Source organism: Cyprinodon variegatus, unplaced genomic scaffold (genome assembly GCF_000732505.1).
Source record: "Cyprinodon variegatus isolate N-32 unplaced genomic scaffold, C_variegatus-1.0 Scaffold827, whole genome shotgun sequence".
Taxonomy (NCBI): domain Eukaryota; kingdom Metazoa; phylum Chordata; class Actinopteri; order Cyprinodontiformes; family Cyprinodontidae; genus Cyprinodon; species Cyprinodon variegatus.
This window is the reverse complement of record NW_015151280.1, coordinates 325665-350061: the sequence shown is the minus strand read 5'-3', so window position 1 is coordinate 350061 and position 24397 is coordinate 325665. Positions and strand designations below refer to the sequence as shown.

Sequence of the window (24397 nt, the reverse complement as noted above, 5' to 3'; positions counted from 1 at the left end):
TTCCCGTTTCGCTACTTTAATCTACCTAACATCAGTCAACTCCAGTTTGCTCTTTGGTCATGTCCCGTCTGAACAACAACAACTCCCTGAACTCTATCCAAAAGCTGCACCCTGATCATCAGAGCTGTATTAATGAAGATGGACTTTGCAACTAGCATGTTTATTTGTATTTTTTTTTTACTTTACAGCAATAAAAATTACTATTGTTTCTGTTGCATCAGATTATTATTTATATTTTGAAAAGACACAATTCTTTTCCCCCCTCAAAATTGTTAGAAGAAAACAGAGTTGGGTTCTAGGTGATGACTAAGAACCACATGCATTAAACTAACCTGTGTATGAGGAAGCTGCATTTTTACTGCCTGGTTGATCTCTTCAAACTTCACCAGCAAACAGTGGTGAATCCAATTCCCCCCCCCAACCCCTTCCCCCCCGTGCACCAGCGAAGTGGAAGCTGAGCTGAGCAACTCAGAACAGTGAACAACAAAGTAGGGCAGAGGGCAACTGGACCAGTTTTTGTTGAAATGAAAGCCAAAAATAAAAACAATTTTTTATCAAAAAACTCAGCAGGGCAGTGATGCAGTCTCTAAAAACTGAACTTAGAAAAGAATTAAATTAAATGCAGATATTTAGTTTTGCTGTCTCTGCAAGGAAAGAGAAAAGTGTGCATTAGGGCTAAACCTAGTGATTATTGAAAAAAGCGATATATATTATATTGATTATTTTTTTCCATTAATCTAAGAAGAGATACTTTTGATCAATAATACATATATAAATAAACAAATATTAAAAATATAATTAAAAAAAATTAAAATTTTATGATTTCCAAATGGCCAAACCTACATTTAATTATATACTATGAACGATGAACTTAGAACTTTAATTGAAATTCATTTTGATTTTATGTTTATAGTTTATATTTTTACTTTTGTCTCAATTAAGGACTTAAGTACCGTAGGTTATTCTTTTAGCAAATGGCATCTTTCAGATCAGCAGTCTGCAACCTGCCGCTCCGGAGCCACAAGCCGCTCATTGGAACCTCTACAATGGCTCTTAATAGTGGCACACAAGATGTTATAAAGAAGCAACTAATGAAAATTCTTGTTGTTGTTACCTTGGAAATTCAATTGTTTTTTTTTATTCAAATCAAGTCATATCCTCTGAAGGAAAATCTGTGCTTATTCTCTATAAACCCTTTTAAGGTTTTCCTCAAACTCAATTAAAAATATAAATAAACTGTTGGTTGTTTAAAGTGGAAACAAATTTCTTATAGCAGATATTTAAAACAAATAATGTTTTTTGTTTTGTTTTATTAAAAGGACATAATCAGTCAACAAAGCTTCAATATTTGCAGTCCGAAACAATCAGCTGGACTCGTGCAAAATGACTTTAGGGATTATAAAGGTTGCAGACTCTAGGTAATGATTTGATTAGCATATTAGCTGAGGATTATTTCAATAATTGCTTAATCATGATTAATCTGAATAATCATTTCAGACAAAGCCTGTTTGGTTAAACCAAAACATTCATAGTTCTCTTTGTAAAGCAAAAAACTGCAGACACATCAGTGAACTATTCGTAAACCAAATTATCAAACTGCAGGAGAATCTTTATGTTAGCAACAAAGCAACATGTCCCCCGGCACGGCAGCTGAAATTGCATGAAAAAAAACCCCTCAAAACTGCTACAATAAACGTGATGCGATTATTTACCAACAGAGATAAGCCTGCAGTCCATGTGCCATCTATTTCATGAGCCGGGGAACAGCACAATGCCACGTGAGTGCAGTGCCTTGCTCCAGTCGCTTTTTTTAACACTCATCCGTCCTCTCTGTATACAAGCATCTCACTTTATCATCCCTTTATTATAATGTTTTGGTAAATAAAGTAATAATCAACCATCTTTAAGCTAAAAGGTCACTTTGGAGTCGTTAACTTAATGATAAACTGAAAAAACAAAAAAACAACAAAAAAAACACTGCCCCACATCTGCAAGGCTTAGTGTTCCTCTCAGTTAGCACCTTGTAATTAATGTAACTGATTAATTAGTAAATTAATTATCCCTGAACACTTTAAAAGAAATACCTTAAATGCAAATTTGGATAGAGTATCTATTCCCCTTAAAAAACATATATTACTGTAGATTAATCTAAGCACAGCGCAGCCACTTATCATTAAATGTGCATGGAGGCTTAGAAACAAACAGCTGCAGAGGAAAACACTTTGCACTCCAAAAGGTTTACTATTGTTCACCACTGAAAATCAAAGAGAAAAACATCAAAGGGAAATGTAATAAAATACAACCAGTGGCTTTATTGGGAAAGAGTAAAACATTTTTATGAGTGAAAAGGAAAAATTAGATCTGCAGAGGCTCAGTAAGTAAAACTCGATGAAGATAGAAGATATAGAACCTGTAGTAAAGTAAGAAAACGAAAAAGCATCCAGGATGTCAGTCACCTAGAGAAAAGAGAGAAACCTTACATGATTAAACAGTGTGGTCCCTAAAAGTCCAAAGCCCTGGAAATGAAAAAGCTGAGAGGATGAGGAGATTAAAAAGAAAGTGCAACATGAGAAAAATAAATCTAAACAAAGAGAACAAAGTCAAGACAGGACGCACATGTCAACATCTTGTTAAAAAGTATGAAAAAAGGTGTTATGTCTGCATTCCCTACCTGTTTGGCTGAGCTGTGAGGTGCTCCGGCTCTTGCGCGACATGCCAACCATGGCCTGCATTTTGGCACCAATGCTGGAGCGCCTCTTCTTGTCGTCAGTGCCTACCGTGCCCACCGCCGTGTCCGACTGACTGCCGTCCGTCTTCTCCAGGTTACACATGTCACCGCTGATGCTTGTGCTCTTGGTCATGTTCACCCCACCGGAAGTGCCCATCTGCCTGTTTTTCATTTTGGATGCAAAGTCACTGTCAGGCACCACCATTGAGGAGGGGGTGGCAGGTAGGGGGCGGGGGAGTGGAGGGACAGGCAAATACAAAGAGGGAAGGATAGGAGATGTGGAAGGAGAGGTGAGGCCAAGTGAGAGGAGGATACAGGAGGAGAGGATGGAAGGATGAAGGGAGCAGGAGAAAGGAGTGGGGTGAAAAGGAGAGAAGGACAGATTCAGGTATAGAGATTCATGACTTACAGTATAGTTGAGTAAAAGATTTAAGGAGACGTTTCATGGGATAAAAATCAACTATCATTTGATATTTCAGCTCTTATTGCTTCTACATCTGAATCTTTAAGCGTACGCTTTGCTTAATTGAGTTATAATCAGCAGGTTTATCTACAAAGGGACAATATATTTTTCAATATATTTTCTTAAAATGAAGAATAAAGGCATTAAAGCTGTTCTATTTCCTCTGTTCACTAATACTGGGCACATTGAGTGCCTTTCATGAGCTGATTTTTTTATTTTTTTCTCATTTGAACAAAAAAATTAGGTCAGTTCCTAAATTAAATCCTAATTTTAGCTCAGCCAGAAAATTATCTTTAGGAGACAAATTACATTCTGTATCATGTGCTCTTAATAGGATGAGGTCCATGTAACTCTCACGGGGTACCGTTCATTAATTAATTACTGACCTCCATCACATAACTGGATAATAAAGGCAGTTTATGGAGAGACATGCTGTTGAACATCTAAGAAGTGATTTTATCACATGTCTGTTTGAATTTTAATACATTAGTCATTAGGACTCAACCTAAAGATTTATATATAAAAAAAAGTTTACTTCAAGTACAAATGGTCGGATTCTTATAAATTTACTTTGGTCCAATTAAAATGTTTCTTTTTCATTACTCATCATTTTAAAAATGCAACTCAAAATATCTTTGGTAAGGTTATTTTGGAAGTGATGTTACCTCATGTAGTACTGCACTATGTTTTCATTATCAGTTTTTGTTTTTGTTGAAACTCCAAATGTGCAGTTATACAAATACATAGAGGTGATGTATCATAGAGACTTGTGGGATTTAAATGTTGTAGCAGAGGTTAAACATTTTAACTAGGTCGATTGGTTTCAGATGAAATTCTGACAGAAGTTTTAATACCGTGACAGGAAGACAACACTTCTGTATCGCCTGCAGAAGTATTAATATCTCTGGAACCACATATTCTAAAGAAGTGCACACATGTAAGAAATAATCATAAGAACTGTCTTACTTAAAACCCATGCAAGTAAACTACTCTCCATGCACATTTGTAATGTTTTATGTGTTTAGATTCAACACGAGTCCCCCAGTGTGTTACAATAAGTCCACTCTTTCTCTGCGCTCTCTTACTTTTTATGCCCATTTTGATTCTCTTCTGCTCCCATGTGGACCTGCTTCTGTCACTCCTGTCAACTTTTCTCACTTTGAGGCTGGAAACAACCTACGAAAGTAAAGTGCCTGCAACTGGCTACTTCTCAGGACAAAGTACAGTTTTCATTCTACAGTAGCAGCCATTTAAAAGGGCCCTTCCCAGTCAAACTACAGCCGAATGGCAGCCGACTCCCCAGCGACTCCCAGCAAAATCCCCTTCACCTTCCAGCCACTGGACTTTTCCCTCTGACTCCACCCTTTTATTGAATTACAGGGTCTGACCAGGAGATGACGCTTCCCTTTAGATCTTAATGTCCACAGATCATGACAGAAAAGTACAAAGATTGATGTTTAAAAAGGAATTGTAGGGGACCAGCCAAGGGCCCATCAAGGAAAATGGGGACATTTTAAATGGCTACTACTGTAGTTGTGGCTAGTAGTAGAAATCAACTGGCAATTTAAAAAATGCATAAAAGTAGCTGAAAATGGATTAAAAATGTCTGGCTGTTAAATGTCTGAGTTAAAAAAATAATCCAGAATTCAATCAAACCTATAAACAGTGAAGCTAACGTTAGCCTAGCTCATAAAAGGTTTCAAATTAAAAATACATCCTTTTAGAGCATATTACTGCTGTTAGAATACATTCATAATTGTGTTAAAATATGTTTTTAATAACTACGTCAATTAACCAATTTTGACTCTTTAAGGTAACAGCTATTACATTAAACATTATTAGCAATAACTAGGAAGTAAACAGTACTTTTTTAAGAGGCGGGATTTTCTGAAAAGAAGCGAATGACAGGCAGTTTAATTTCTCAGGTTTGTTCCATTATCAAAGTAACAAAAGATGATATAAGTCCACAGAAACAGGTTGACATGCGATTCGGGGAGAATTTACAGGAGAAAATAAAGCAAGAGAGCACAGAGAAGAAGCATGAGCACTGGGCCTCAATTTGTTAAATCTGCAAGCATAAAACATTCAAAAAAAGAGTCGTTTATTATGAGAGTATCCTTGTGGCAGAATTCTGACTTCATGCAATTATTTTGTTAATATCTTATGTTATAGAGAAACTCCAACTAGTACATTAAGTTACATGAGTAGAAGAGTTGTGTCTGCTTATTTTAATCTTCGCCAAGATTCACAGGTTAAACCGTATTTTTTTTTTTTTTTGCAATTAAAACTGCAAGCCTTTTTTTAGCAGTTAGGTACTGCAAGAATGTATTTGGATTCCTTGCAAAAAAAATAAACAAATGAAGGTGAAACTTAGTAAAACTTTATAAAAGGTGTCTGTCAATAGTTTTCACGTCCTGCCATAATTTCTCTAAAACATTCTGGACCCAAACAGAACCACTCAAATGTAATCTGACTCCCTTTCGTTTGTGAATCTCCAGCCCTGCTTCAGGGCCACTGGAAGTACTTTTGAACAGGGGGTGCGGTGAATTTATTTATTTATTTTTTTCTAAACAAAAGACCTTTGAGCCTACAGGCGTATAAAAATACAATAATGATTAAATAAGTAAATAGATTAAAATTCACCACTTTATTTTCTTATACACTTCAGTGCACGCAACCAGGGTCTGTAACACACAGACATCATCATTTCTCGGGTGAATAAATGAGCTATTGATTAAACTTCACAATAACATTATAACATAGATTTGGTCAGCTGGTATGAACCTGAGTCACTGTGTTTATGTCACATGTGACTCTATTAGCACAAAAATCCTTTTACGCAAAACGTTATTGAACAGTTCTCCGCATCCATTACACAAAGAACACAAGATCAAAATAACGCTCTATAATACTATGGTAACGTTAAACTGCACAAATAGATATGAAAGTGTGCAGCGGCACCATGCTGTTACTTTGGCTACAGGCAGGGTGCCATGCCTGGTTACAGGTGTCCAAATGTTCAGCTGCACTCTGGGGTCATGGAGATAAAGTCTCTCATAAGCGGACGAATAAGAAATGCATTTCTGTGCCATATTTCCTCCTTGTTTCTTTCATTAGACTATGTACATTTACTAGTCTGCTACCTCAAGCGGGACGCCACGCCCTAGCTTGCTTGATGTTGCCATGACAACGTAACTTCCATGAACTTGCGTTGATCAGGCCTTTAAAATAATTAAATTAAAATCCAAATACACACAGTGGTTAAAAAGTTAATAATTTCCCAAAGTATTTATAAGAACATTTTTAATTGTGCAAAGTTTTTTTTTTATATATGCTTTTTTAAATCTTCCTTTTGCCACCAGGAGATTTTGTAGCACCCCCAGAACCCCCACTTTCCACGGCCATGTGCCTCGAGGGCTTTGCAAAGGTTTTTAAAGGTTTTCTGCACAATATAAATGGGATATCTTTTGGATTTCAACATACTTTCTTTAGGAAACTGATCCTGCATCTCATTTCTGTCTGCTGCTATTCTCACTCTTCATGATGCTGTTTGTCCACCAGAGTTCTTTACAAACTTCTGAGGTTTATAGAAAGCAACAACATTGTTTAAGCCAAGATTGATTGCAACACTGGGCAACTATTGGTAAATGTCAAGCTATTAACAGTGCATGGCTGAGTGATGAGATTAGATAATGTGGAGGAAATTGATTGTGTCAAAGTATTTGAGTTCTGTTAACTCATTTGGGTTTACAGTATAACTTCAAAAGCACTGCTTTTTAATTTTAACTGACACTTAATATTCTAATTGTTTGCATTTTTACATAACTTAAAGATCAACTTAAATTATCAGAATCAAATTAACTTCTTTTTATATAATTTCCTAATGTATTAAATGTAAAATTTCAAATAGATATACATAAAATAGCACAGGTACACCTGGTACATTTCCATTCTGCAGATCTGAGGCTATTAGTCTTGACTTGAGGCTTAAATAAACAGACCTGCATGATCTAAGAGAACCTCATCCCTTTACCGTACCTCCAGCCTTTGAACAGGCTCTGGCCCTCTGTCCGCACTTACTTTAAACTGTACCAGCTAAGAAAAATGGGACTCTCCAGGGATGGATGTTGTTCAGCTTAGACCCAAAGAACACTGTGTGCCTCATCATGCAGATTGCTCATCGTGCATTTTCATCTAGGCCAAGATGTTCCCACAGTAAACGAAGCATGGAAATATTATTTCCTCACACAGGAGTTGACAGGTTTCAATATGCAATTCTGCTTTCAATAGATAAATCTGACTGCTATGAAAAGCGTTATTCTTCCTCCATTATTAATACATAAATAATTAAAAGTAAAGTTTAAATGTTTCACTTCATGCTGGTGCTTTTTTTGTTCTGTGAGCAACATGATTAGCTGGTGAGAAAGCATGTTTATGGTTGTCTGAACTTATTAAAGGTACACTACATGGTCATGTTCTTTGACATTTTTTACTGTGACTGCATACGACGATTTATGACAAATTACAGCTTCCTACTGGGCTATTATTTATCATTTTTGTCGCTTACGCTTTGATTTTGCTCAGTTTGTTAATAAATATAGCATTTCTTTGTATATTCACCATAATACCATCATCTGACTGTGATTACACAAATGCACATGTGTACAACTGCTAAACAAACCAAAGCCATGGAAGCAGGCAAGTGTGGAACTTCCAGCTTGGTTGCAAAAAAAAAAGAAAAGGTCCTAAATAATAATAATTTTTTTTTTTTTTAGTTTTTGTGGCACTAGTTGCTCGTTTTGTCAACGGTAGACAGAAAGGAAAGGGGTTATGAGAGAGAAGGAGAGACATGCGGCAAAGGACTACAGTCCGATTCGAACCCGGGGCGGCCACATCGAGGACTAAGGCCTCTGTACATGGTTTGTGCACGCTAACTGCTGCGCCACCTGCATGCCGCGAAAATCAAAAGAAGAGGGTTTAATTCCTAAACGGATAAAACTCGAGTTGCACTGGAAAAAAACAGCCTGACTACTGTAGTTCATTTAAGCTGGAGCAACAGCTCACGAAGCTTTCTGATGTGGCTGTGATGTTAAGAGACATGTCCTTGCTAATAGCGCTACTGGTGTTAGCAATTTTAAGCCCCATCCACTGAGCTGTTCATTTTCTGCGAAGCCTTACAACACAATCAGGCCTTATGCAGTAGCTGTGCCAGTGGCAAAAATCTGGCTTTCTGGTAGTTCAGCAGTACTACCAGTAGGTGGCACCATGTCTGTTTATGTCAGGTCATTGCACCCCACACTGAGGTTCTATTTAGGCTCAAAAAGGACTTTCAAAACGCTATCAGGATGGCCGCTTGGAGTATATAGCCTAATTGTATCCCAATCAACTGAATTTAATTTTTTTTTTGGTGTAGATATCTGACTATTTACACTTAAAACTAAGTTATTACAGTATTATATGTAATAAGAAACATAAAGTTTGGCTGCTTTGACAGATGAATCACAGATGCCTTAAAAACATGCAACATTCATGCACATTTTTCCGTGTTCTAACACTGCTAAATTTCCAATCTATGACTAAAATGTTTTAGCAAATTGGGATTTGGACATGATGCAGACTCTTCTTGGTAAAAATGTGTCTTAATCAATCCAAACAGTTAAACATAGTCTTCCTCATTCTTCAAACAGGATCCTACTTCCTATGCAGCTACAGTATTAAATCAGAGAAAAGAAGGATGTTGCATGCGATTTCAGACAGCTTCTGGGATGTTTCATTAGTCCTGATGAACACTGAAACAGCATTAAGTTGAAGTGTCATGAACACATTAGTTTCTCTCTGCAGGGGGAGGTCATTCGGTTTAGAATCAAATAAGGTTGATCCCTGTGAACAGGCCTGTTTAATGTGTAGAAGATGCATAATGTGACCTTAATACATAAATAATGAGTCATCAGTAAATGTAGCTTGTGGCAATCTTTATGTCTCCTGACCAGGATTCTGTGGCGTGTCTTTATACTGATATGACATCAATGAGCAAAGCAGTGAAAAACCCTTTTATCGGTTTAACTGTGGCTTGGGCGCATGATTATAATTTTTAGAAAAAGTGTGAGCTGTCTGTTATTTTCCTTTAATCTTTATTGAGGCTGATTGAAACTCTTTATCTTTTTAATAACCATTTCATGACTCATCACACAACATATTTTAATACATCCAGTTAAACTTTTCTGCACCTTCGGTCTGCCTGCAGCCACATTTATGAATAACAAATAAGAGAAAAACAAACAAAAAAGAATTTATCTGGGCCGTTACTTAATATAGATTTTTTTTTCTCTATTGTTTATTATTGGTTGTTTTTGGGTTTAGTCAGAAATACAGATTATATACTCGAACCCTCTGCCCTCTGGCTGATTTAACTTAATGTGTGAACATACATAGCATTTGAGGCTTAGCTGTGTTTCTCTTCCTGAACATTTCAAAATAAATCACAAAATAATAAAAGAAACAATGACAGAAAAGCTGAAGCAAGAACCCCTCAACTCAAATATCTAATATACATAGTTAAATGTGTTTTTTTTCTATAATTATTTCTAAAATGTTATATCAGAGTTTTGTGGCAAAATAATCATCATAAATTGCACAGACATTTAGAGCATTCCTTGCTGTCTTTCTGATGCTGACTATGACCCGGATGAATGAGAATCTTCATCAGCATATTCTGATGCTTTTATATTTTCAGGATTTATATTAATATTTGAATTACATCATATCAACCAAAATGAAGACAAAAATTCTGATAAAATATTTCGCTATAGTATCCAGCCCTAGCTCAGCATTAAGGATAAATGGTCAAAATAATACATGTGTATATTATTGTATATTATTGTAGAGAACAGCAATACGGCAGTTTTAAATTCAATACAAATAAAAAATATATATATACTTGTCTTTTCTTCCAAACCTGCTTTTTAACATTTCCAGAGTTGCCAGTTTCCTATCAGAAACAAGCTTCTGGGTTGAACCAAAAGTAACCTTAAATTTAGATCAATAGTATGAAATCTGTGTGGTTTAACTGTATGTATTTAAGCCTTTTTTTTCTGAGCTGTCTCCCTTACTGATATGACATCAGTGAGCAAAGCTCTTTGATTTAACCCAGAAGCATTCAGTACTCTGTAAATTGAATAATGCAATCATATAGATTGAAAGTGAGGCAAAAGCAGCTTACAAACATAAAGTGAATTTACTTTAGTTACAATCTTAAGAATGAAGTTTTAAATAAGCTTTGGGACATTTTACAATGAATTCTATACAAATCTATAATGTGGTGTTCATAGTCAGGGTCCTTTCATGCATTCCTTTCAAATCAGCATAAAAATCACAAAATCACACATCTAAAATGGATTGGAAAGGTATTAGGATTATTAAATAGTTATGTCATCACACTGATGAACCTTGAAATGGTTATAGGATGTCTAATAAAGCTGCTTTGCTACATTTTATAAATATAAATTTATTGTATTAATTTGTATAAATATTTTTATTTTGTAAAAACAAAAACCTTTTATTTTGAAATAAAAGCTGTGCATTTGAGCAGGGGGTCCCAAAAGTGGAGGTTGGGACCCCCTGAGGTCGATGTGAAACCTCAAAGTTGGGAATCATGAGATTTTCCCGGTCACTGTGATGTTCTGGGGTATATGGAGGTTTATCCTGAAATACTTAAAGGGAAACACCATTTTTTTTAGTAGCACCAGACATCTTCCAGGCATGTGAGTAAAACTAGGAGCAGTTCAATGGACAGGAAGAATGAATGGTAGCTGACGCTCGCGGATGACGTCATACACACTCTGCTCTGTTTTTAAAATATAAACATAAAAAATATAACCGTGGATGTCTGGGGGACAATGATTCGCCTACATGTTATGAATGCTGGCGTACCATTAATGATAAATTATGAACAGTTTAGTTTGTGCCTTCAAGTCGTTGCCCATAGGAAGACGTTACTTGCTATATATACATATATTACCTAAGGGAATTTCTTCAGAACGGCGCCAAATGACACAAAACACATATGGGTGAGAAGAACATGATGTAATGACCTAAAATCAAGGGCCCAATGTAAAAAAAAAAAGGCGTTTCCCTTTAAAAAAAAGTTCTACCATGAAATCAATACATGGTAGAAGAGCCTGGAAAGTTTTTGAAAGCAGAGCTAAAAAAAAAAAACAACAACAAAAACCCCACTTATCCTTAAAAGTAACAACAGATGATGCTAGCAGGAGGTAAACGCTGCGTTTAATTTCAGAAAGTTGGTCCTGGAAAGTTTTTAAAAGTTTTTGAATTCAAACATAATGTCTACTTATTATCTAATATGTAATTAAAGTAGTAAATATAATAAATTTATTTAACTAGGAAATTAATAGTTAAATAATTTAATGTCCCATTTAAAAAAAAAATATAAAAAGTATGTATCAATAATTAAAACATACATTTACTGGGAAAAAAAATCTTATTTACTTTATGTGTGTAAATAAATATGGAGGGAAGTAATGAGGTAAATATATATTTTTGAAATGTTTTGGAAGCTGTGGTTTAGAGATGAATGGGTTTGTTAGAAAAGAGTAAATGAAACCAAATTCTAATCCTCCAACCATGCAGTCAAACAAGCCACCTGGGATTGTCTTGATACAGTGAGCTTTGAATAAACAGATGATAAAGGAAGGACAGCCAGAGATAGTTCATTAGATTAATGTGTTTCCTTTCTCCTGATTACAGGCTATAAACTAATTCTATATCCAAACAATCATTTAACAATAATTACTGCAACTTAGCAACCGCATGTTTTACAACTCAACCTTAGGAAGCTTATAACAAATTATGTTCATTACGACTTCATTTTACTTACTGTGTTGACATTAGTTGTAGTTTAGATGTTGTTAATCAGACTTTAGATTATCCCAGTTGTTTTCCTACACTCTGTTAAACACACGACTGTGTAGATAATGGCTTGTTTATTCATTGTATTAACATCCACATAGATACACATTGTCTTTAAAAATAAAAAGCTAAATTCACTCATTTTTAACCCTTTCTTCACAGAAATACAGAATTTGCAGCAGTACACTGGAGGTTAGGTTACTTACTAAAGTATTTGCAGTCCCTTGAACTTCTTTAAATGTTGTCTGGTTAGAAACCAAAAATTCTGGTAGTTTAGAGCGTAGTTATTAAATCAAAGCAATTATAGCTTTTTAACACTGTAGCATTTAATCTGAATTAAAATTGCTGAATTTTTCAACCAGAAAATTAAAAGGCATATTTATGATGGTTTATATACTGTTATATCTGAAGATTGAATTTTTTCTTGGTAAAATGTTTGTTTGTTCTTCAAACGTTACTTCATGACACATGCGCAGATTGTGATAGCTCAAATTTAGAGCTAGATTTTTTTATATCTGTAGCTGCAGAGTAACACCACTATTCATCCATGTTTATGCTCTATTCCAAAGCACAGTGCTGTTGAATCAAGCAGAAAAATAATCATGGTCGGAGTTAGATAGGTTAGGGTTAATACACGGTATTCCAAATGTTTGAGGACACTAAATACAGTAGAAGCCATTTAAAATTCACCCCACTTTCCTTGAAGGGTCCTTGGCTGGTCCCCCAAGATTCCCTTTGAAACATCAATCTTTGCACTAAAATATTCTTTCTGTCATGAATTGTGGACATTAAGAACTAAAGAGAAGCGTTATCTCCTGGTCAGACCCTGTAAATCAGTGAAAGGGTGGAGATAGAGTAGGAGAAGGAGGGGAGTTGGCTGCCATTCGGCTGGCATATGACTGGGAACTGCTACTATACTTAAGAATTAGAGGTTGTCCCTTGGTAGCAGGATATCTGCAAATAACAAGAGATTTTTACTTCATTTTATTTTTTTTGCCACAAATAAACAGCATTATACATCCCTTATAACAAATAATCATAAAAATTTTGACAAAAGTGAAGATTGTACAAATGCTCCAGTTTTGAGCCTGTGTCTGTACATGAAAAAACTGATATTTATATCCAGTGCAGAATGGTCTGTGATAAATATCCATGCGCTTCGTCACAGGTGTGACCAATGTTTATGTACTTGGCCAGACGGCGGATTTAGAAAAACAATCAGTTGAGTATTTCTGTGGGTTGGTGTGGATGAAAACCTATAAAATCTGCCATACAATGCAATGGTTTAGAACATACATAAAGGCGTTAGAATAACTTTGGCAGAGTCTAGACATAAATCCAACTGAGAAAGACGTCTTTGGCGAGACTTGAAAGTTCATTCGTTTCCATACATTTATTTTTTTATTTTATGAAGACTGATAAGGAAAATTTTTTTTAAAGAGGAATAAGGAAACAGTTTGGTCTTTAGTTGTGTAAAGTTAGAAGTAGGGCAAATTTCTGCCACAAGTGCACATGTGTAAAAACTACTTATATGAGTGGTTTAATTTTTTTAAACACCTGCATATACTGTAAACTACTCTCCACTTGCATTTTGAGCATTCTATGTGTTCAAATTCAATACCACGAGGCCCCCAATACATCACCACTACGAGTCCATTCTCTTCTGCTCCTGCTTGCTTTTTAATGCGCCTGCAGATTCCTGCCTGCTCATTTATGGACCTTTCTCTGTGGCTCATGCCAACTTTTGTCACGTTTTGGCTGGAACCAACCTGAAAAGGTAAACTGCCTGTTATTGGCTACTTTTCAGGAAATCCCTCTTCTTGTAACGGTACTGTTTCCATCCTAGTTGCGTCCACTAACATTAGAAAAGTCTCTTAAAAAGNAGGAAATCCCTCTTCTTGTAACGGTACTGTTTCCATCCTAATTGCGTCCACTAACGTTAGAAAAGTCTCTTAAAAAGTAAAAAATTGGTCAAACGAAGAATTTGCAACTTCTTATGAGCTAATGTAATGTTAGCACTGTTTATAGTGAGCAAAGTCAGGCTGAAATTAACTCTGGTTTATAGTTGGACACAGACATTTACAAACTGTGTGTAGCCACAGTTCAGCAATCTGTTTAAGCTGATGACAGACATTGCTGTTGGATACGAAGTCTTGATTCTACTCTTGAGGAAAACAACATCTGTTTCTCAATATGTGCACTTGTGCGTTCTCATGTGCTCGCGTAATAGTGAAACATCATCAGCCTCAGCACTAGTACTGTTTCAATTCACAAGAACAGCAGACCGAGAACGGACAAAGTCCCCGGATCTTGTTCTGGCCCATCCCTCTTTACCAGCATGCATCAGAGCAGACTCGTCCGTTTTCGAGATTGACAGCTGTCCCACCATTCACTGCAGCAGCAGCAGCTTCCAGGTTAGCGCTCACAGAGCTCAGAGTATTAAGTTAAAAGTTTTTTTCTGTTGCTGCTGTTCTATAAAAGTACATTTTAAGATCATTTGAAGCAAGAAAATTATACTTTTAAGCGTCACTTTATGGCCCATTTGCTGATTTAATGTGTCATTTAAAAAAAAGTTCTGATGTTGAAATCACCAGAGCAACCAGTGGACCTCCAAGGGTAACAGCAGCCAGGGACTGGGTTTATTATTATTTCCCCAATTAATGAAAAAAGTTAGAATTTATTATTATTTAGAGTCTAATATAACAGGAGGTGAAATGCAGCTCCAGACGAGCTGAGCATGTGGTGACGTCATCAGTACGCTTCTGTTCCAATTGACCCATATTTATGCTGCGTGCTGTTCTCCCAGAGTCCAAACTTTCCTGTGTTCTTCTCAAGAACAGAGTTGGCGAGGACACGAGTCCGTACTCGCATTCTTGTGAATTGAGAAACGGCCATGATTAGCCTGAAAATACTTTGCCTTGCAGTGATCGACGGTGGTCTCGGCAATTTAAGGAGTTTTTGCAGCAGAACATCAAAAAGTTCAGTAATTTGGCGGAAATGCTTGGTGTCCTGTTCAAGATACAGGCAAATCTGTGATAGACTTTATACTTTTGGTAATTATTTAAAAAAAATTTGTAATGAAATAATGAAAAACCTTACGGATTGAGAGGTTAATTTCCGAATTATAGTTCTGTTATTAGCTATGTGAAATATGTTGGGTTTTTTTCTTTTCTAGAGCCTGTTTCAATCACATTCAATTAACTCATGCGTTGTGTTTATAGATGTAAATGTTTAGTTTACATGATCAAAGACAAATAGAGAAACCTAAATGTCATTTTCTACTGCCTATGCTCCCCTAATCGCTATGGTAATGATAGCATGGGCGTCTAAATTATAACGAAAGATTGAATTTCTGCGTTTTGCATTGATCTTTCAATTATTGCCCACTGTAACCAATGGAGCTGTCAGAACTCTCCGATTCAATGGCTCTGGCTGCAACTAGGAACAAAACAGTTGAGGCGTGATTTCCTGAAAAGTAACCAATCACATAGTTTACTTTCTCAGGTTGGTTCCTCCCTCAAATTTGACAAAAATTGACACTGGCGGACAGAAACATTAAGACATACTAGGGGACTCATGGTATTGAATCTGCAAAATGTTCAAAATATGTGTTTCTGTGTTTGAAATAAAGGAGTGTTCTGACTATATGCAAGAGACATGTCTTAAAAGGCTTGCTTATGTGAACATTGTGAAAATTATTTGTTTTAGTTCTACCTTCTTGTTCTACCCTCTTGTTTTTTTTTTTTTAAGTTATTGCCGGAAAAACATTAATTCATTGATTTGAAGAATAGAGAAACTGTTTCATTGAAAAATATCTCAACAAATACTGCTATTAATAAATTGTCAAAAAATATCCATATGGAATAAAATATGTAAAAAAAATGTATCTCATTTATTATATTTAAATTTTTATTTATTCAAAGATCTATTCATTACTTTATTTATTATATTATGAATTATATTATGTATTTATTTAGCTATTTATGAATTTATTTATTTATTTCTGTTATTTTGTGAAGCTTTTATTTTGTAAAGCTACTTTACGTACTCATTTACTTATTTTTTTGACTCCGTTTTTCATTTTAAGCTTTTAATACATGTTCTTATATTCAAAAAAGGAGGCAGAGCATTATCTGTTGGCCAGCGCTGCATCTGCTTTGAAAAACCGGAAACACGCAATTCATGATTATCAATCAATTCATAGTATTCCTGCTCTATAGTGACAGTATTCCTGTCACTACCCGATGCGTACTCGAATCACAATCCATACCTGTGCTCATAAATCTTTGAATAAATGAAAATCTTGAAATATAATAAAACAAAGATTATTTTAACATATTGTCAACATATTCTCATTATCAGTTCGTATGAAATCGTACGAAAAGTTATGCACAGTATTTCGTACGTTTTTGACGTTTTTCCTCAAAAAAACAGATTAGTGCGCATGCGCAGGCAGACAGACGAAAAAAGCAGATCCGCGGACGGACATAAAACTGGGAAAAACAGTGCAATAATTACTTCTTCATGTCTCTCACTAGGTTGCTTGCTGTTTTGTATCTTAGGGTTACGGTTAATTGTATGTTAAATTCTATGTTATTGAATGGTGTGTAAGATGCGCATGCGCAAGGATATCTTGTCTCGAGGCAAGACGTAAAAATACGACGAAATACGACAAAAAAAAACATCAAAAAAGTTAGAAATTACTGTGCATAACTTTTCGTACGATTTCATACGTACTGATAATGAGAATACACTGATATTGTTTATTTCATAGGGATTTTTATTTAATGCAGTATTTATTTTCATCATTTATTTTTGTTTGTGCTTATATTACATGAAATGGGTTAATGTGACAAAACGTAAAAAGAGGTCAATGTTTGTGAATACTATGGCAAAGCCCTATAGGATATATATTTTATACTGTAGCGGTCATGAAAAAAAGTAGGGTTGATCACAGAGGCAGGCAGTTCAAATCAGAACCAGTCCAGCTCACTTTCAGTTCAGATCTAATCCATTGAGTGCATATTTATCTAATCCAATCAAATGAAATTAGTTCATTTACACTTCATTTTCTGAAAGTAAAAGGTTAATCACCAATTTATTTGGTAATAAATATTGAGTGTTACAATAAGAAAGTAAACTGTTCGTGGCACGATGAGAAAGGGAGTCTGAGTGAAAAATGTGAAAAAGTGAAGAATAAGAGCTGATAGGAAACACATGGATACGACATCAAAAGAAATCACAGCAAGAACAGGAAGCCAACACATTACGCATGTCTAATGGAAGATGGGAAGTGGTTTTTAAACTCATTGCTTCGATCTACAATGTAAATTCTCCAGTTAACACACTATATCTGCAATACAGAGAAAGTCCAAGCATGAAGCTGCTACAATAGAGGCAAAGAATGTGTTTTCCTAATCAAGCTGACTGTAAACCTGGCTGCAACATTAGCCGCTCATGGCTTTAATCTTAAAGTGATTTCTCTGACTACCAAGGGGCATTTTCTAATATTGGAAAGAGGCGCTAACCTGGATCCTGCTGTGAATTTAATTTGATGGTGAAGCATCTTATTAGCGGTGCAAGCTAAGCTTTTATCCAGCTCTGGGATTCTTAATCAGTTTCTTCTTGACATACTTTTTCAGAATTGCTATTCTAAAAGTGTTCACAATGAAGACAAACTCTCCTGTGGCCTCACTGAAATGGTGCCGGTTTAAATATAATTGGAACATGTTACAACCTAATCTCTATGCACCATTCCTTTCTGCACGTGTTTCAAGATTAAGTGAAAATAAGCTGGGTGCATTTTTCCACAAAAATTAATATATTTGGAGACTATTCCAGTAAAAAAATGATTAAATGCTGCACCTATTTGCCTCTCAGAGTTTTCTGATTTTTTTTCTTCCTTGGCTTTTGTCTGTTTTATAATCAAGGTCTATTCTTCTGTTGCCTGCTATTTCTCTTTTTTTGTGGCTTAAGTCTCATCTCAGGTTGTGATTTTAGTAGTTGTTCTTTTTGCTATAAAAATGAAGGAGCTGACAGTCCAGAAAATAACCCTTCCTAGTTATGTTCTAGTTATAGTGCATATTTGCACCACATATATTTAAAAGTGTTGCGCCGATGCTAATTTGTAGCCTCAATAGCGATACCCGATACCTGGCTGTGCAATATCGGCCCAATACCGATACCATCTGTTTGAAACTGATGTGTCTGTATGAAGAACTGCATACTACTTAGATGTAAAATAATTGCCATCATGGCTTTATCAAGCTGCTGCCTACCTTTGTGAATCAGGAAAAAGACTAATACAAAGTGAATCCAGTAGAACTTTTTATTGCCTACCTGGAATGGGTGACAATAGTTGAATAAACTTATGGCTCTCAAAATGGTATTGGTGCCCTTTTGTTGGTACTCACTGATACCGATACCAACATTTTAGTGCTGGATCGGGGCCTGTCTGGTGAACTGTAGAGTGCCTTGACATGACATTGTTGTGAATTGGTCCTATATAAATAAAGTGACTTTATTGAATTTAAATAAATGAAAGCATTTGCTGATTCAGCAATCTATAATTCACATATTAGCGTATTAGAGCCACAACATCTCCATATTGCTTGCAAGTGAAGCCTTACAGTTCAGATATTAACATGTTGACTGAACTTAACTGAAATGGTGCCATGAAACAATAGGTGGATGCACCCATTGCTCATCATAACTGCTCCAACTAATTGTGTATCTGTGATGCTTTTTTTTTCTCTTTAAAAGCCTCTAGAAACCATGTTTCAGAGCACAGCATCATGTATTCTCTGTAAAACCAGGATATTTTATGAAAGACTGTTAAAGTTACCAGTAAATGGTCCCACTCTCTTTCAACAGAGCAACTTTCCAAACATCGGGGGCAGATTATCATAAAGATTGCTTATCATAAATAGATTTTATTAATCAATTCAAATTTGTGTGAATGAAGTTTATATTTTCTTGGAACTCTGTATTTTTTTTTTTGCAAACGTTTGGTTTATTTTCATTGTTTACAGAGTCGCCTGAAAGCTTGTTTGACCAAGTTTCAAAGCTTGTACTTATCCACGGTTCAGTTTGAATTCAGTTTAATTTCCAGAGAGGATCACTGAAATAAAAGTATTTTTTTTATAGTTACTGATATTTATAATTTATTTTCATAAAATAAAATCAGGAGAGATATTTATAAATCATATTTGGTGTGAAAACACTTTCAGATTTTTTTCTAGCATCCGTTTTATTCCTAGAACCTGTGAATTTGTTGAAAATGTTTGTTCCTTGACATTGATTTTCTTCCCCCTGAATAATTAACTCAAATTGATCGTTGTTTCTTTTCAGTGTGAGATTATGCAACAGCATTACATAACTCTTATTTACTTTTTAAATATATTTTCATAATTTCCACCTCATTAGGGGTACCAAAAAATACACCTAGATGCAAAGACATTTGTTCCTTTTCTGTTGTGAATAAAAGAAGAATCAGCCTAGCGGATCAAATTGTTCTTTTAAAGACATCAGGATCCAGTCTCAGTTTTTTTATTTATTTTTTTGCTCCTTTTCATAACCAATTGAATTTAATAAATGGCACATTAAACTTCTAATTAGGGGTATTAGGGTCACAGATATCCTCTTGGATGAGGGGTAGAGACCAACACAACAAATAGTGGTTGGAACTTAGGAATGTTAGTGGGCCAGAGGAGCTTTAGGTTCTTAGTAAAGTTAGTAGCCATCTTTGTTTGTTAGACCACTGCATATGTATTACCTGAGGTTAGTCTCTGAGGCACTCCTTTGGTGCAGTTCCTCTTCTTTATCCATCAAATCCTCCTGCTGCTCCATGTCTCTCTCTATCTTTCTCCCTGACTCTTTGCTCCCACCCTGCATCCTCTCCTCTTTACTACTCTCTCTCCCCCTGTCTCCAGCCTCATCCTCCTCCTGCACCTCCCCTAACTGATTATCTACTTCCCATGAATGCCTTCTGGACTGCAACTGGCTGAAAATGGAGACAGAAGCGAAAAGACAACAGCACATGCAAGGCAAAAAGAAATGAACCACATCAAAAACAAGAGACAAATGATCCAGAGACACAGCAGCCGATTGGAACGTTAAACAAAAACAAAGTGAGCTCAGAGAAAAGCATCATGCAAATGAGTTTGGTTTAAGTTGGACTAAAAGATTAATTGTGTTTAACTGTTTAGTGAAAGATATGCAGCAATTAATCCAAAGCATGACTAAGGGAAGTTCAGGAATTTTGGTTCTTTTGTTCTAAGAAACATAGAATGAACCTGACCAAATAAATATATCTAAAAAAATGAATTTCTCTTCTTAGATGTAAACAGCAGAAAAAGAAACACCTGAACATTGAGGTATGCAGGCGAGAAGCAGTTTTCCCATTTCAAGAGAGAAATGTCATCTCCCTGATCTCGATGCGAACTTACCGGATCTTGCGGTTTCCTTGCGGTCTTTCTGATTGGACAGAAATGTAGCTCGTGCTGCTGAACCGAGAGGCACTGCTGGTTCTCGATACAGCGGACACGTCGCTTACATCGCTGTCCGATGACTTGGCTGACAGGTTGTCAGCGGCCCGTGGGTCTCTGCCTGAGCGCTGTAGACAGATAGGCAAATAGGAATCTTAATGCAATGGTTTTTCCGGGATACATTTGTGAAAGACAAAAAAATTAGTAACAAGGGTTAATATTTATTCAGGCAAATCAATTTGTTAAATAATTATTAATTAATAAGATGAATGTAAAATATTTTACCTTAATAAAATTATCTATAAGGATTAAAATATGCCAGTGATCTAAAAATTACAGAATTAATTCATCATTAAAAACATTGTTTTACTCTATTATCAATCTGGCAGTATTGTTAATGTTGTTACTGGTTTTTCTAGGACCTTAGTGAACCTGAGCTAAACTTACTGGCTGATGTCTGGAAACATTATTTCAATATTTTAAAACATTATTTTCATTTTTAAAGATGCTACTAGCAAAACACTTAAAAAAATACAGCTGCTTTATGAAGCTGGGATGGTGTGAGACCAAAAATCTCTGCTCTTATGGTGTGAATTTTGTTTCATTATTGTTGCAAACAAAAAAGACATGCAAATGGAAATAAAAAAAGAAATGCAATCCAGAATATAACTTCGAAAAACGTTTATAAAATGTTTTTGGGAGTTGTGTCAAGTTCAGCATAAAAGCTTTCTTGTCCAATAAAAATGTTGTTGCTAATGTCCACGCAGACCCATAGAAATATGTTTTCACTCTTCACTTCAGAGAAAAGTCTGCCCACTGAAGAGGTATATCTAAAGCCCGATTTGAAAAGAGTTATTTTCAATAAGGAAAATAAGTTTAATGTGATTTTTTCTAAATGCACACCATCTGAAAAATGTCAATAAATGAAATTTGAAAAAAAAAATCTGATTTTTTTATTTGAAAAAAAAAACAGAAAAAAAAAATTCAAAGCTATTTTAAATAAGACATTTTTATTTTTGTTTTAGTTCAGTGTGGCGTTTTTTTGTTTTTTTGTCAAACTTTTATTCACAACATATGTTTTTTGCATGCAAAAATAATGAAACAAAATGAATTCCATACCCTCTCTTTACCCCAAAGTGCATTTGCAGACAACAGTCCTGCTTTTTATAATTGCTATAGAGATATAAGCGCATCGTGCAAATAAAATAACTTCTTCCCTTTTATCCAGTAAAATTATTAACCAAACAAGCAGCCATTAATTGTCTAATAGGGAATGATTAGAGAACACAATACACTTGATTGGAAGCTGGTCTGGAATGATCATCTTGACACAGAGCTAGTTTAGTGTTTATATTTCTAAGGGGAATGTTTATTGTAAGAGTAGCTGGGCTGAGAGTTACAGTAACTGTTTGTGTCAAAAACAGTCGCCAAATGGTTTACTAATAGGAACCGCATTGCTATGTCAATGAGCGCTCTAATGTTCGGCAGACAGGGACAACTTACAACTAAATCTGCTTTTTATAGACCTTGAAAAAAGCGTGCAGCTTCTGTCAGTGCAATAGTTTGCATAGCACTGACTTAAAAGGAATGCAGACCTTTGTCTTTGTCTTGGCTTCAGTGTGATAGCAGGTGAATTTTCCTGAAAGTCTTCAGAACTTTTTCCAGAGACGAATAGCAGCTATTTGATTATGGAAAAACTCAGTGACACATTCTTTAGAACTATAAATAGACGCTCTGAGCTTTGGTTTTATTTTTCTATCCATTCTGATTTCATTATTAAACAATAAATTAGCATTGTTTTCGTTTGGCAAAGCAGAAAATATTTGAAAAACAACAACGCAGTGTCTTTTTACCAAGTTACACTAAGTAATCCAAATATATATAGTAAAAATATGCCTAGTGAAAGTATTAATCTTTTTAAAGAATGAAAACGAAGGAAAAGGATGATTTTGAATACATTTATCGCAAACGAAAAACAGATTCATATTGTTTTGATATGTCTCTACAGGCTTTGTGGTTTAAAAATATTATTTATTTGTAATTCTTTTCTTATATAGCTCAAAGATCAACTTTTATGTATTGCTTTAAATTCTTAATTTAGGTCTAAACCTCCACTATGCCTTTAAAAAATATACAGTATTAATTCATTTAATGCATTCTACTGTAGCTCTTTCTGCATGTTTAGGGTTTTTGTCAACCTCTGAGCTGTCCCTAGTATTTTTCTCCTGTAGATTTTTTATTGTTTTTTTTTTTTTTTTTAGCATAATACATCCAACCAGAAACCATGCTTATAAAGAAGTGACAATGAGTCTTTAAACACTTTGTTTTACAGGAACGATGGTTTGTTCAGAATGATGTACAGTGTTAGCAATGTCCTTGAATGTCATTTTACATATATGTCAAAAAGTTTGATTATTTTCTTGTCTGGTCAAAGGATATCGTTCCACATGTGTCCCCTATACCAACTGGGAAAAACTGTAAATATAACATTTTTGTTTTTCGGCACAGGGATTGTTCTTGCTACACTCCTGTAAGTTTTTGATGAATTAATTTATTAAAAGTTGAATGAATTATCTAAATGTTTCATAACATAATCTTAACCCCTAAACAAATTTTTTTCTGATATCATGAAGATCTTTGCATAAGATTAAGGGCTAATTTTTAACTATTTTTTTCTTGCAACATACTGAATTTAAAGATTAAAATAAAAGTTATTGAATTGTAAACAGCCCTAATATGATGACTAATATTTTGAATTTGTTGCTGTTTACCTAAAAAAACCTTCTTTCCAGGATCATACACTTTGTATTGATAATTGTTTGTGACTATAACATGGTAAAATGTACAATGATTCAGATATAATCACAAGTTTTACTTTTGAAAGGAGCAAAGCACAAGTTCCAGATTTTTTGTACATATTTTTCAACTCTGTGAAGCTAAAAAAAAAAGATTTAAAAGATACGACTAAATCTCCATTGAGCAAACCTATGTTATTTATTTAAAATGTGCACAAATAAATGAGCAGGGAAGAATGTTCCTGAGAGAGTTAGTACTGTGCTTGAAAGCTTCCCGAAAATGCCACTGTGTGTCATGGACTGTAAGACAACCAGGAGCAAAGCAGGAACGTGATGTTTACTCTGAACCATGTGTTGAAGTCTGAATCCAGCATCTGGGTGGTTTTGTACCTTGGGGTAGTCTTGTTCAAGTCTGGAGTCGGAGCTGGCTCCCTGCTTGTACTTGTTCAACTTTAATTTCATGTTTCTGGTCTTCTGCTCCATGTCCATACCTGTGCACAGAGGTACAGCCTGGTCAGACAGAAACTAGCACTGAGAAGAGGACCTGATGAGAGAACATTCTGCTATGGTGAGAGACAAGCTTCTGCTGAGCATTGAGCCATGGCCAGACAGATCAAATGAATAAAAGGAGAATGCATGAATAATCATCAAACATACTTATAAAACCTCTTCAATTCAATTCAGTTTATTTATATAGCGCCGATTCACAACACATCATCTCAAGGCACTTTACAGTTCACCAGATCATACAGTCAGATTAATTTAAAGTTTTCTTTCTAAGGAAAACCAGTTGATTGCATCGACTCATTGACTCGAATGCAATCCCTCACACTAAGAATGCTTGTAGCGACAGTGGAGAGGAAAAAGTCCCTTTTAACAGGAAGAAACCTCCAGCAGAACCCGGCTCAGTGTCAGCGGCCATCTGATGCCGCAGCATATTTCAAACTAAATGTACCAAAACATTGCAAAACTCCAACACATTAGATTTGTTTAGGATTCA

General features: G+C 35.3%; 1 protein-coding gene across 5 annotated transcripts in view; it reads right to left on the bottom strand.

Annotated features, from left to right (window-relative positions):
* rims2 (regulating synaptic membrane exocytosis 2) overlaps positions 1–24397 on the bottom strand; it is a 263822-nt gene that overhangs the window by 23685 nt on the left and 215740 nt on the right. For 3 of the 5 annotated variants that reach the window (XM_015396880.1, XM_015396884.1, XM_015396881.1), the window contains 3 exons: positions 23788–23888; positions 20564–20730; positions 2672–2916 (listed from right to left, as the gene is read on the bottom strand). The exons of the other annotated variants lie outside the window; for them this stretch is intronic. In XM_015396880.1, coding sequence (XP_015252366.1) covers positions 2672–2916; positions 20564–20730; positions 23788–23888 — 513 coding nt within the window. The remainder of the gene's footprint in view (positions 1–2671; positions 2917–20563; positions 20731–23787; positions 23889–24397) is intronic. 5 annotated transcript variants of the gene reach the window in all.